Below are 14,440 nucleotides of genomic sequence, written 5' to 3'. Positions count from 1 at the left end.
AAAAGTCTGAAGCTATTAATAATCAGCTGAAGATAGGGAGCAAAGGCGGGAATCTGGGGGAAAGGGCAGGATCGTCTGCAGAGAGGAGGAGGGGCTCTGGCACTAAGGAAGCTGAGGGTCCCAGCCTCAGGTGCTTCCCCAGGGCCAGCCCCACCCTCCCGCAGAGGCTCAGATCGAGGGGCCAGGAGCCGAGTTTCCCGCTGCCCACTCTGGTTTCTCCAGGAGCCTGAGTCCCCAGCTCCAGGGGCTGGGATGGCAGGGGACGCTGAGGCCAGAGAGCGCCCATGGGTCCCACCGCCACTCCTCACTGTGGCGTGATCTTGGCAGCCTCGGCCCGAATGAGGGCAATGAGGTCCTGGTTGATAAGGAAGACAAATCGTAGGCTGGCAATCTGTGGGCAGGAGAGAAGGGTAGCTGAGGATGGAGGTGAGACTGGGGCTAGGGCCAAGCCTACACTCTGGCTCACCACACCCCATGGTTCACCCTGGCCTTTCCACCTCCCCCCAGCTCACCTCCACTACTGAGTTGTTGCTAAGGCGCCACTTGGAGCCACACAGCACAGGCCGTCCATCAATGTAGATGGGCCGCCGGCCCTCATTGGCAATGAAGAAATCACCATTGTTTTTCAGCTTGATGACACCTATGGGAAAAGAAAGGAAAGGGCTATGATGGGATGAGGGAAGCTAGAAAAGGGTCTGAAACCCATTGTACCCTCTGCTTCCTGGGGACACTACAAGGCACCCAGCACCCCCAAGTTAGGGATCTTAAAATGCCAGCTCCTCAGCCTGTCTGTCCCCAAGGTTCCCACGGAGGCCAAGGCCCAGGGCTGGAGGAACCTTCTCACGCGGCTTCCTGCAGATACCTTGCTTCCGGGAGATCTTCCAGGCTGGACCCTCCAGGGACAGGTCCACATCAATCTGGTTGTCCTTGGTCGCTCTGCCGAGGGTGATCTGGGAAAATGGGGCAGGTGAGGGCTGGGACCTGAGGAATGGGAGGGGTCCACACAGGCCAGGGAAAGATGAGAAACCAGGACCAGACATAGAAAGGGCTGTGAGGGGAAGATCAACAGAACAGGGGAACCTCACAAGGGGCTGTGGGGATGGGGATGGGGATGAGGACAGGGAGGGCCGGGCCGGCCTCACCTCTCTAGAGCGCATCAGGTACCGCACCATGCGGCCCCGCAGCACTGCCAGGGTCTGGTTGTCGAAGTCTGGGGAGCTCATGCCTGGGGGAGAGCAGCTTGTGTCAGGGAAGAGCCCCAGTGTGGAAGGCGGGGAACCAGGCCAGGACCCACTGAGGGAGAGGAGCTACAGGTCTGGGAGAGGAGGGCGAGCCCAGCCCAGCAACCAGGGTGCTCGAGGTGAAGGGAGTGCGAGTGCGAGTGCGAGCTTGCTGGCCCCTGGGCTCCTCACCTGTGATGCTGTCTACTAGCACCTGCCACTTATGCAGTTCCTGCTCCAGCTGCCGAATCTCCCGTTTCTGGCGGCGGTCAGCCACGGTCAGCTCTGGGGTGAGGTGGGGTATAAGGTCTGAGGTCATCGGCACCTTGTACTATTCCTTTCTGTTCCAGCAGGAGCTCCCACCCCCTCAACGTTCCCACCAGGGCACACTCACCATGTTCCAGGACTTCATCTCGCATGTCCCTGGGGGAAGAGAAGAGAAGGATGAATCAAGCTCCAATTCAAGCTTACCTGCCATCACTATTAGGTACTATTTGGCTCACTAGGGTCCCGCAGCCCAGCGGCCCTGTAGGCTACTCCTCTGGTCCCAGCTGAGCCTCCTTCCCTGGGGTGGGGGGTCATGTACAAAGGGAGGAGGCTGGGGTAAGGAGGGCTCAGCAGGAAGACCAGGCACCAACAGCTGCAAATGGGACTCCAGGCCCTGCAGTGAGAGGCAGGGCTGGGCAGTGTGGGAGCTGCCTGGGGAGTCCTTGGGAGACACATGGCTCTCTGTGCCCTGCTTGTGACCCCAGCCACTCACTTGAGCTTACTGTCATCAATCAAGTCCTCTGCGTCGGAAAAGTTCAGCACTTGGTCCCCCTTGGGCAGCGGCTGCACTGAACGAAGGACGGAGGCAGGGTCAGTGCCAATGCTCCCACTCACCCCCGCGACGCTGAGCAGACAACGGAACTAACAGGATAAACTGTAGAGAGAGCCCTGTGGGGACGGCCTCGCGCTGAAATCCACAGCAGTGACCCTGACACAGGTAACGGAGTGCATGCAGATCAGACTGCGCGCCACTCTGGCACAGAGCATCCCAGGGTTAGCTGGGGCAGAGGCGGCTCTGGACAGTGCAGGGAATGAAAGCTGACCTTTGTGTGTCCTCTCAGTGTGCAAAGAGTTCCCGCTTACAAAACTTGCTCTATGCAGGGAAGGCACTACTACGAGCTGCACGTTGCAGATGAGCAAACAGAGGAGGGCGGGTTCAGCTCTGACTCTAGTTCAGGACAGAATCAGGAGTCAAGGCTGCTTTCCTGATTCCAAGTCTAAACTGCTGCCTCTACTACATCACACGCTCCCAAACTTTTCCTGCCACAAGGAGCTGAGAGGCACAGGACAGTCAAGTCTCATTCAGGAGGTGCCAGAAGGGAGCCTTAAAGCCAGTGTTTTCAGACTGTGGGTCAATACGTGTTAATGGGCCATTAAATGCCTTTTTTTTCCAAAAAAAAAAAAAAAAAGAAACGGAATATAATCAGATGTAGTCAGATACAGACTACACCCACCAGATAATAGGATGAATACTGACTTTTTTTAATGAAAAAGTTTTATGAAAGTTTTTCAGTTCTTTGTGGTCAAAATGTAGAAACGGCTAGTGTCCCCAAATCTGAGAACTCCTGCTTCACGGTCAGTGGTTCCTAGGACTGCAGGGTCTGCTCAGCAAGAGTTCTACTAGCTAGTGAAACTGCTGGCTTAGGAGCCTGACAACCCCTGAGGTGTCGTCACTGCCGGGGAAGCAACGGGGAGGGGGGTTACACAGGAGCCACAAATGCTCCATCACTACTGCCTCCCCCCACCCCCACTGCCGTCACCTTAGTCCAGACTGGGCGGGAGATGGGGCTGGGACAGTCACCCCACCACAGCTGCCTGAATCCTACCAACCTAACATCCAGCTGACTTGAAAAGTGAGCAGTGTATGCTCCCTGTTGCTAGAGACTCCAAGCACCAAATAGCCAAGAAATCAGATACCCACACAACATGACTCTTGCAAAGTTATACCTTTACGTTAGCAAATTTACACAAGATAACTTTCAAAATAGTGACAAAGGAGCTAGCTGTAGCAGCAAAAATCAACTTTATCCAGTGTCTGTTCTCTCTGTGGGACGTCAGTGACAGCTGAGCCTGGGCAAGCAGCAGAGATCTGGAAGCTGCAGGAATAAAGGAGGCACACTGCACACTAAATTCAGAGATCCTCAGGAAGAGAAGATGGGGCCTCCCTGACAAGATTTCCTAAAATCCTCTGCTGCTGCTAAGTCACTTCAGTCGTGTTCGACTCTGTGCGACCCCATAGACGGCAGCCCACCAGGCTCCCCCGTCCGTGGGATTCTCCAGGCAAGAACACTGGAGTGGGTTGCCATTCCCCTCTCCAATGCATGAAAGTGAAAAGTGAAAGTGAAGTCGCTCAGTCGTGTCTGACTCTTCGCGATCCCATGGACTACAGCCCACCAGGCTCCTCCGCCCATGAGATTTTCCAGGCAAGAGTACTGGAGTGGATTGCCATTGCCCTCTCCAAAATTCTCTGCTAGGAATCTTTTATTGTCCAGAAGCTACAAAACCTAGCGAGTAAGGTGAAGGGCAGAACCACGGCTTGATTTTCAGATCAGTGTGAACCACTACACAGCAGCCAACATGCAACAGTACTTAAGAAGCAAGAGTAAAGTGTGCTCGGACTATGCAGGTCTGACCCTGAATCTTAAATCTAACTGAAGAGTTTCTTCCCATCTAATCGGACCACTTTCCTAATACTCATTAGGAGAGTGAGCGTCTTGTTGGCAAGGGAAGAAAGGAATTGGAGAGCATTCTGACCCCTGGGAAAGAGGAAGACAGGTGGCATGGGTGTGAAGCCCCCACAGGGATTTCTGAGTGGCCCGAAGGCAGCCCCACAGCCTGGTGGGAGGAAAGTGGAGAGAGGGAAAGGACAGAAAGGCTTAGAGAAAATGGTCTTTATCTCCAGGGAGGGAAAGGGGGGAGGGTGAGCACTGAAAAACTTTTGCATTTTACTAAAGTTTGAAAGTTACTTATAAAGAAAATATTAACGTGTTATTTATGTAATTGTCAAACATGTCAAAAAAGCAGGCTAATCGAGAAGTAGAAGACCCTGCTGTTCAGTCTTTCTGCTCAGGATTCTAGGCAATTCTGGCTACCTTTACCATCAAGACCATTCCAGCCATGCTCCCTCCCTCTGGAAGGAAGTGGTTTTTGCTGCAAAAAGAGGTGAACAGGACCCTGGGAACCACTGAGGATTTGTTACAAGGCACTTAAGAGCGGCTGCATCCAGCCCCCTCCACACTCATACATACGCACCCCCACTCTGCCAGATCCTGGGCCCAGTTACCTGTCTGGTCCTCCAACAGGTAATACTGCTTCATGAGCTGCCAGTGGGCCTGCAGAGCCTTGGCAGTACGGGCCAGGTAGAAGGCATCGGGGTGTCTGTGCAGCAGGTCCTGGAAGGTCTCCAAGGTGGGCTGGCTGGTCTGCAGGGCAGGGAGTATGCTCTGGGCATCGGGGTTTCCTTGTCCTGCCCCTGCCTCACCATCTGTGCCCCCTACCCCAGTCCCCATCAGGAGAGGGAAAAAGTGACAGCTCCTGCCTGCCAGGAGCCAGGCTTGGCTCTCCCAGAGGACCCCGTCCAGAGGCCCCGCAGGTGTACATGTGTCTGCAGGGAAAATCCCCAGGCAGTACAGCCTCCCTGCAGTCAGTTTTCCAGGTGACTGGTTCTTGCCCTACCCTCTAGCCTTACTAGCCCTCAGCCTTACCGATCCCACTTTGCTCAGCAGCTGTTCCTCAGCCTTGCTAAAAAGCGCCTTGCTCTGGATGGCTGCAATGGCCTCTGGGTGCAGCTGTCTCATGGCCTGGCAGGCCAGCCTGGGAAGAAGGGAGACAGAGAGCAGGGCAGGGTTGAAGACAGGGTGTCAAGCAATCTGGGGTTCCTACTTCTCCAAAGCTTGCAGGCCTTTGCAATCCACAACTCAAAGATCCAAGCCCTCAACAGAAGGGACCGAGGGTGATGAGCAAGGCACCGGTTGCCTCGTGGGTTTGTCAAAAACATGAACAGGCAATTCAGAAAACTCAGGCTCCTGTGCTCAACCCTGTGAAGAGACTCAAGGGCACAGCTGCCTAGAGGCCAGTCCCGAGGGCGATCCTAAGACCAGTTGCTGCTCCTGCCCCAAGACCCTCGCCCTTACTTGACTAAAGCGGCCATCCACTAGACACCAAACCACACCCAGCCCATTTCCTGGTGTATCAGGGCTGTGGCTATAGCTTAAGTGGCACCAGTGTCTGTGGAGTAGAAGATAGATGTTAAGCATTATTCTGATAACGTCAAACGAGGTGCCCGAGGAGGAAGTGTGTGTGTTGTGTGTGTGCACAGGTATATCTGGAACTCAGACTGCTAGAACTGGAAGGGACCCTGGTGTTCTTCTGTTCCAACTACTTCTTATGAAGGAAGAAACTGTGGGAGGTCAGTGTGGGAAAGCTGGAAGGTGACCGCCCTAAACCACCATGAATAAGGCAGTAGGACAGGGCTCCCAGAACTCATTCTGGTGTTTTCTCTAGTACTACTTCCTCGGCTTCTAGGCCCTTGTTCTCAGCATCCAGCCTGGACTAGCAAGGTTGATATCAGGAAGAAGCTTCCCCCCAAAGCCTGGGAGGTCTTGGTATCATCTCAGAGAATATCAGGCCCCAGGGAGCCCTGCCTCCCAGCCCCTCTCTTGTAAAATTCTTTCTGTTCAAGAACCAAATCCTGGTGTCCCCAGTACCGAGCCGCCACTGGGGCCAGTTCACTCACTTGGAGATGACAGGATCGTAGAGCAGAGCGTACCAGCGCTCCTGGACTTCCCGCAGGGTGAAGCGGCAGCTGAACTTCACACCCAGGTGGACAGATGTCAGGTCATTGGTCTGCAAGACCCCAGAGCAGTTTGTTCCAGCCTTGAAACTGGGAAATACCCTCCCGAGCCACCTCCAGACACTGCCAGGCTACCTGGGGGCTGAGAACTGGAAGTGGTGAGGAAAAGGGAACAAGACCCCTGTGGCAGGAAGCACTACCTGTAACACAGCATTGATGAGCAGGAGGTCGTCCGCAGGCTTCCAGCGGCCCAGGTCCTTGGTCACCTGCAGCGGCTGTTTGCTCTTCTTCACACGCTTGGTGAGTCCAGGGGCTGAGGCAGGGCTGGGCGGCACAGGTGTGCTGGGGGTCTTGGACACCTGGGCAGAGGGCAGGAGCAGAGTGAGCTCAGAGCTGGCACCAGGGAAGCCTGGGCTTTAGACCCAGAGCTTTGTACAGCCCCACCCAACAAGAAACCACAGGCAGGGAGCTCAGCTTTCTAATACCAGCCCCTCCTCATTCCCGCCCCCATCAAAGTATTTCTACATAGTCCTAGACCATATGGGGTCTTCTTTTTGCTGATGGTGCCCCCAACCCCGGAGTGGAGGGTGGGTGGGGAGGATACCAGGAAAACACTCTTGCTGGTACAGTGTCTGGGGCCAGAGCAATGCCACCTGGGGGTTATTTTTACACCCAGCAATGCTGGGAACAGGCTGTCTGCTCCCAGAATAGATGCACGCTCTGTGCCTCCCACACAGAATGTGATACAGGATGCGCTGACAGGGCGGTGGGGGGGGGGGGGGGCGGGCAGCAAGAAAGGGGGAATAGTGAGATGGGCTCCCAGGAGGGAGGCATCTGAGGTTGGGGCTGGGGCGGCTTGATCCTCTCACAGGCCTCCTTTGCAGGGCTCTTGCCAGCTGGCGAAGGTTGTGGGGAAACACGAAATCTGGCGCTGGCCCCCATCCCCTGTTACTCCCCATTCTCCCAATCCTCACCTTCTTCTTCTCACTGGAGGAAGGTTCGCTCCCTGAACAGCGCCCTGGTTCCACCCCACTGGCCCCCTTCGCCCGGGTAGAGGACTTAGCCAGGCTGCTCTCCACCAGCTCATCATCAAACTTCTTCCTCTTGATGAACCTGTGAAGAGTCCTACTCAGTGAGCTCTCCATGCCCCACCCCCAGTACCCACTCACCCACACCCAGCCTCCAAAGGAGAGCAGGTTCCCGGCAGTCAGAGTGCTCACTGCTCTGGCTCAGTGGTCGAGGCGTGGAACCTCTATGCGCCAACCCTCTGAGGTGACAGGGAACCACACTACAAAGACCTCACATCAAAGACCTAAGATCTCCCTCCCTTGTTCAGTCTCAAGGAGAGGGACTTAGTAAGGTCAGGAAAAGCACAAGTCTCTGCCAGCACAGGCCCCAGAGGGGTGCAGGGGTGAAGGCATGCTGCAGTCTCCGTTTCTGGCCCTTCAAACCCTTATTACCTAGAGGAGCTTCTCCGTTTAGGGATGGTCCCCAAGGCCTGAGAGGAGGCCCGCTTCTGCCCTGCCAGTGACTCCTCATCCTCTGAGCGGCTGGCAGTGCCCGATGCCATCAGGGATGAATCTAGCAGCCCCTGAGAATCTAAAAAAAAAGAGAAGTGGTGAAGTCAGAGCTCTTAATTGCCAAGCAGAGTCTTGAGCCTCTGCACAAGGGACCCCTCCTCAGCCCCCCTTTCCCAGGCAGCCCTCGGTCCCTCCCCTGCCTCCTTCACATTTGAGGTTTTAAGGTGGGAGTTCCTTGGCCATCCAGTCCCATCTGGGCCCAGACCTTCCACGCTGGGCAGTTCTCCCGGTGCCGCGTGTCATGTCGTGCAGCACATGGTGCTCAGGTCAGACTGGTGATGCCGACACACCGGGCTCTGGGCATAACTGCTCCCTCTGCCATCAAAATGCAGCCATGCCAAAGAGCAGCAGCTCAACAGAAAGTCAGTCAATTGTGGCCTCTGCCGAGAGGTACGTGGGTGGTGCTGGCCCAGGGGGAGGTGGCAATGCCCAGCCAGGACCGAGAGACACACGTGCCAGGCACGGGGTGGAATCAGCAGATGCTTGGCGCCTGAGCGTTTGGGGAGCTGGCCCGGCCTCATACTACCTTTGTCCATCCTCTTACAGTCCCAAAGCCACTGGTTCCAAACCACAGGGCTAGAAGGAAGGGTCCCACAGGCTCATCCAAGGATTCTGACCAGGTGAGCTTAGAGGCCGAGAGGAGATTCTGCAAAGGAGAAATGAGGCTCCCTGAGGCTCAGATTTCCATCTGGCCAACCTCACCTCCTTATACTGGAACTGGTCCTCAGCATCCCATAAGCTAGCAAAAACACCAGAAGAGACACAATATATTCTGCCAATATGACCCTAATAAACCAGTGGCCCTTTGAAGGTCACCAACATCTCTGAGACAGTGATAAAAGCTAGGAACCCTAGAAAAATGTACACATTTTAGGAAGTTCACAAACCCCTCTAATTCTAACAGCCCCAGGTGAAGGGCCTTGACTCCAAACTAGCAAGAAACAAAGGATTCTTTTGCTTCGTCAGCTGCCCACTCGGCTCTCCTCCCAGTCCAAAGCACGGGAAAGGAAAAGGAGATGGACTCCAACCAGTTTACCTTTTTTTTTTTTTTCATTTGAAGCGTTGGCTGAAGATTTAGAGGGCGTTACTTCGTGGAAGTTAAAAAACGCGGCTTGGTCACTGAGCAAACATCAACCGCCGTCTGGGGGACCCTCGCCTAAGACCGGAGAACTCAGGTTCTGGGGACTCTCCGGTCCCGCCCCTCCTGATCAGGGACGCTTCTGACTAGGAAGCGCTCCAGCCCTACCCGCAGGTGCGCTCGTCAAACCGCTCCATCGGATACAGTTGGGAATTTAGCCACTTGGGTGGGGAAAGGGTGAAGAGCCCGATGCGCCGTTACACTGAGGCAGGGTCTGCGCCCCCTTCCTTTTCTGGCCCTCCGCCCTTCGTTCTCCCCGCCAAATGCACACCCAAAGTAGGGAATTTGTCCGGGTCTGTTTCAGAGGCTCGGGATAGAAGTGGTAAAGTCAGTCCTGGACTAACTCAAAAGCAAGGCACCGAATGAACCCTGATGTTCTCGGAGCCTTGATTCAAGCCCCAGGGGCCGGTGGCGGGGGAAGGTAGTCAACTCCCAGGCTAATTCTCACCCCACCTTTGGCAAGCTACCTTTGCGCATGCGTAACTTATCGGACCAGATTCTGGCCCGGTCCGGCCCACGCATGCGCAGATTTTCGGGGCGCTACCGGGGCGGGGCCCCAAACCTGGGGGGATCGTACCCGGCAGCATTCTGGGAAACCCCATTTCACCCCCAACTCTCCTCAGAACCCTCAAAGGCGAACCGCGAAGTCTCACCATTCCTAGGCTGCCAGTTCCAACACTTTCTCCGCGGCGACGGCAGCAGCCGCAGGGCCAAGGCCGGCTTCCGTGAGGTCCGTCTACTTCCGGGTCTACGAACTAAGGGTTGAGCAATCCCTTCCGGTTCGCCCCGACTACGTAAGTAAAGGGGCGTGGCCATGGTAGCGAAGATATTACCATTTTGTTAACAACCGAAATTAAAGTCTTTCCTAATTGAAACACCTTGTTGGGAGACATCAGGTATTATAGGCCCCAAGTTGGAGGAAGTGATTAAAGGGAAAGGCGAGACTTGGAGCGAGATAGCCTGAGCGGCTAGGTGAGGCAACCTTGGGAGGGGGTGGGCCGGAGGGTGGGGCCGCGGGCTACTAGATTTCGGCTTCCGAATCTTGCCGCCTTGCTAGAGATCTAGGACTCTGAGAGTTTCCCAGGACCACTTGTAGACTGATTCCACCAGCGGTTTTAGAGAAACCACTCTGTGGCAGGCCTGTGCTAGGCACAATATGGGGAGACGATGTTGAGGAGCTCTCTCCAGCCGGACAAATGTGGCGTATAGAAGGGGCCGGGAGGTTGATGTCTAACGAAAGGATGGAGAGTAGTGGACCGCGGCTCTAGAAAGCAGAGGCCAAAGAGAGAGTAGAGGCCCTGGGAGAAGGAGTGCCCTTCCAGTCAGCCCCACCACGCCCGGATTGCTGGAGGGAGCTGTTGGCCCTGGGAGGTAAGACGACCCGCGGAAGCACCTTCAGAGGAGAAGCCCTGAAGACGGGAGGACAAGCCTACAGGAAAAGTTGGGCGTTTGAGGGTGTGAGAGCTCCCTTGAGAAACCAAAAAGACTGTCCTCTAAAAGACAGTTTCTATTTGTTTCATGCTTCCTTGGAGGGACACAGAAGTGTAATAGCTCTAAAGAAACACAATGCAGTTCAGAATAAGAAAAGTACAATTTCAAAGCTGTCTAGCAGCTAGGTGGGACCCCTCAGTGGAGGTGTCAAGTACTCCTCACATGAACATTGCCAGGCGATTCAAGTGTTAGATGAGAGGCTGGGCCCTCCGGCCCCGAGTGTATGATAGCCTTCATACACTCTCAGGGGACAAGAGTCCCCTGTTCATTTGTGATCTTGCTTAATGAGCATTAACCTACTGTATTTCCCCTGAAAGATTGTATTTTCTGATACAAAATGTGATGGACTATACTAAATACAGCATAGTAGCTATACTAGGTGAGAGTTATCACAAAGGTCTCTAAGGGTTGAATTGAGATTTGACATTTGATAAAGGGTTCAGTTGGGCAAAGAGCTGGGGTAAGATGGCCTAGTCAGCGGGGACAGCATAGCTCCAAAGCAGAAAAGAATTTGGAGAGACTGAGGAACAGGATGGAGATTAGTGTGGCTGCAGCAGGATGATCAAGAAAGAGAAGGAGGAGATGAAAACAGAGAGGTCATCAGGGCAGATCATTTTAGGCCTTGTGGTTCATGGTATGAATTTTGGCCTTTATTCTTAAAAAAAAAAAAACTATATTAACTATATTTATTTACTTTTGGCTGTACCACACGGCATGGAGGGTCTTAGTTCCCTGACCAGGAATCAAACTTGTGCCCCTGCAGTGGCAGCATGGAGTCTTAACCACTGGACCACTAAGGAGTCCCCTTGGCCTTTATTTTTATTGCATTAGAAAGTCCTTAAAAGATGCAAAAGCATCTATTCTGTGATATGATTTAGTTTTATAAATGATCCGTTTGCCTGCTTGTGGAGAACCGATTGTAGGGAAGTAAGAGGAAACAGAACAGAGTAGAGGCTACTGTATCGATCCAAATAAGAGGTAAACTCAGGTGGTTTAGCTGGGTTGTGGGGGCAGTGAAAATGGACAGACATAGTAACTTTGATGTGTATTTTGGAGGTAGAACCACAGGGGTTTGCTGATGGATTGGATTTGGGATATGAGGGAAAAGGAAAAATCAAGGATAAGATCTAGATTTTTGGCCTGAGCAACTGCATGGATACTAGACAACCCCTCCCACCCTGTCTTTAGAATATATCCAGAATCTGGTCATATCTCACCAGCTTCTCCACTATTTCCTGATCCAAATCCCCTGGATTCATTGTTTCCCACTTGGACTATGGCAAGAGTTCCCTAACTAGTCTCCCAGCTTTCATCTTTACCACCTCTCCTCCAGTTTCTTTATAGCAGCTAGAGTATTCCCATCAAAATGGAAATCCATGCATGTCAAGCCTCTGCTCAAAATTCTCCATCATCCTTGGAATAAAAGCTTATGGTCTAGCCATAAGCTTAAGTGTTGGGGATTCCAACATTTAAGGTAAGGTAGAGGAGGAACCCATTCCCATCCATTTTAGTTCACAATTATTAAGATGTCCATGTTCAATCTTGCCATCTCCTACTTGACCATGTCCAATTTACTTGATACATGGAACTAACATTCCAGGTTCCTATGCAACAGCTTCAGACTTTACGTTCACCACCAGACACATAGGCAACTGAGCATCATTTCTGCTTTGGCCCATCTGCGTCATTCTTCTTGGAGCTGCTCATAATTGCCTTCTGCTCTTCCCCAGTAGCATATGGGACACCTTCTGACCTGGGCGGGAGGGGGTGCTCATCTTCCAGTGTCATATCTTTTTGCTTTTTCATACTGTTCTGGTTCTTCTGGCAAGAATACTGGCGTGGGTTGCCATTTCCTTCTCCAGTGGACCACATTTTGTCAGAACTCTTCACTATGACTCGTCTGTCTTAGGTAGTCCTGCACAGCATATCTCATAGCTTCATTGAGTTATACAAGCCCCTTCGCTATGACAAGGCTGTGATCCATGAAGGGGCCTCAGATATGCAGATGATACCACTCTAATGGCAGAAAGTGAAGAGTAACTAAAGAGCCCTTTGATGAGGGTCAAAGAGGAGAGTGAAAAAGCTGGCTTGAAACTCAATATTCAAAAAACTAATAAGATCATGGCATCTGGTCCCATCACTTTATGGCAACTAGAAGGGGCAAAAGTGGAAGCAGTGACAAATTTTATTTTCTTGGGCTCCGGAATCACTGTGGATGGTGACTGCAGCCATGATTTTAAAAGATGCTTGCCCCTTGGAAGGAAAGCTATGCCAAACCTAGACAGTGTATTAAAAAGCAGAGACATCCCTTTGCTAGCAAGAGTCTATATAGACAAAGCTATGGTTCTTCCAGTAGTAATGTACACATGTGAGAGTTGGACCATGAAGAAGGCTGAGCACCGAAGAATTGATGCTTTCAAATTGTGGTGCTGGAGAAGACTCTTGAGACTCCCATGGACAGCAAGGAGATCAAACCAGTCAATTCTAGAGGAAATCAACCCTGAATATTCATTGGAAGGACTGATGCTGAGGCTGAAGCTCCAATACTTTGGCCACTTGATGTAAAGAGCCGACTCACTGGAATAGACCCTGATTCTGGGAAAGACTGAAGACAAAAGGAGAAGAGGGCAGCAGAAGTTGAGATGGTTTGATAGTATCACCCACTGAATGGATGTGAATTTGAGTAAACTCCACGAGATAGTGAAGGACAGGGAAGCCTGCCATGCTGTAGTTTATTGGGTCAAAAAGAGTGGAACACAACTGAGCGACTGAACAACAAGAGAAGGAGCCAGCAAAGGAACAAAAAGAAGAGTGTGCGTAAAGAAAAGTTGGCAGTAGCACCAGTTATCCAGCCTCCAGTTAGCTGTCCCTGGCTCCAGAGTAATCGTTCACAGTACAGCACCCTCCCCAGGACAGATGTGGCCCGGCCATGGAGGCAACGATCATGGTTTCTCCTGAAACTTTGCTCAGGGCCCCAGGTTCCTTCATCTGAGGGATTAGGACATGGTGGTTAAAATACAGGTTCTGGGCTTCCCTGGTGGTCCACTGGTTAAGCATCCATCCTACAATGTGGGTTCGATCCCTGGTCTGGGAAGATCCCATAATGCTGCAGGGCAGCTAAGCCCGTGGAGCACAACTGCTGAGCCTGCACTCCAGAGCCTGCAGGCTGCAACTGTTGAAGCCTCTGTGCTCTAGAGCCTGTGCTCACACCATGAGAAGCCACTACAATGAGAAGCCTGCGCAGTGTAACGAAGAGTAGCTCCTGCTCACTGCAACTAGAGAAAGCCTGTGCGCAGCAACAAAGACCTATCACAGCCAAAAAATAAAAAAATAAATCCTAAAAAAAATTTTTTTAAACAGAATAGAGGCTCTGTCCAATTTTGTTTCATTTTATTTTTTTGGCTGTTTGGCATATGGGATCTTAGTTCCCTGACCAGAGATCAAACCTGTGCTCCCCCTCACCCCCACTGTGGAAGCTCAGAGACTTAACCATTGGACCACCAGGGAATTCCCAGGCTCTGCCTTGTTTTAAACCTTAGTTATCTCACCTACCAGTTTGTGACCTTGAGAAGTTATATTTCTTTGCCTCAGTTTCATCATATTGGGAAATAATAGTATCCACTTCATAGGATGGTTCTGAGGAATAAATCACTCTGCCTGAAGAAGTAGGTCATATATAGCAAATGCTTATAAAACGTTAGCTGTTGGTACTGATCTTAGGGCTTGGGTCCTAGTGTCTCCTGCCAGGTGGTCAGTCTTGGACCCAGTGTCTGATAATATTCCCCTCCATTAGAGCAGGACCAGTTTTTCTTTCACCTGAGACTGCTACTTTCTGGACACTCAGGACACAGGATTGCACTGCTCTTGGCTCAAATATACCTTCTTAGAAAGTCAGGTTTAATAAAGCTTTGACCAGTACAAAGATGACTTTGGACTCATACTGCATTTTTTAAAAGTTAATTTTTATTTATTTACTTTTGGCTGCACTGGGTCTTTGTTGCTACACTGGTTTTCCTCTAGTTGCAGCGAATAGGGGCTACTCTCTAGTTGTGTATGCAGGCTTCTCATTGTGGTAGCTTTTCTTGTGGAGCACAGGCTCTACAGCATGTGGGCTTCAGTTGTGGCCAAGGGCCCAGCAGTTTGGTTCCTGGGCTCTAGAGCACAGGCTTAA

The 14,440-nt window shown here is 52.1% G+C and overlaps 1 protein-coding gene across 4 annotated transcripts; it reads right to left on the bottom strand.

Annotated features, from left to right (window-relative positions):
* Positions 1-19: 19 nt before the first annotated feature.
* Positions 20-9,506, bottom strand: MCRS1 (microspherule protein 1). Of its 4 annotated transcripts, none has more exons than XM_068970532.1 (15): positions 9,432-9,506; positions 7,846-8,286; positions 7,521-7,659; positions 7,035-7,173; positions 6,261-6,419; positions 6,004-6,113; positions 4,973-5,081; positions 4,552-4,690; positions 1,981-2,056; positions 1,615-1,643; positions 1,413-1,505; positions 1,143-1,225; positions 863-950; positions 513-640; positions 20-414 (listed from the first exon to the last, which is right to left on the bottom strand). In XM_068970532.1, the coding sequence occupies exons 3-15, from the start codon at positions 7,628-7,630 to the stop codon at positions 169-171; spliced, it is 1,509 nt and encodes a 502-aa protein (XP_068826633.1). In that variant the 5' UTR covers positions 7,631-7,659; positions 7,846-8,286; positions 9,432-9,506; the 3' UTR covers positions 20-168. The 4 variants fall into 4 exon arrangements, with proteins under 4 accessions (XP_068826633.1, XP_068826632.1, XP_068826634.1 ...); XM_068970531.1 differs by having other exon boundaries at positions 8,167-8,286; XM_068970534.1 differs by having other exon boundaries at positions 177-391; positions 8,167-8,286.
* Positions 9,507-14,440: the final 4,934 nt, after the last annotated feature.

The sequence above is a fragment of the Capricornis sumatraensis genome, chromosome 4 (genome assembly GCF_032405125.1).
Source record: "Capricornis sumatraensis isolate serow.1 chromosome 4, serow.2, whole genome shotgun sequence".
Classification (NCBI taxonomy): domain Eukaryota; kingdom Metazoa; phylum Chordata; class Mammalia; order Artiodactyla; family Bovidae; genus Capricornis; species Capricornis sumatraensis.
This window is presented reverse-complemented; position numbering and strand designations above follow the sequence as displayed.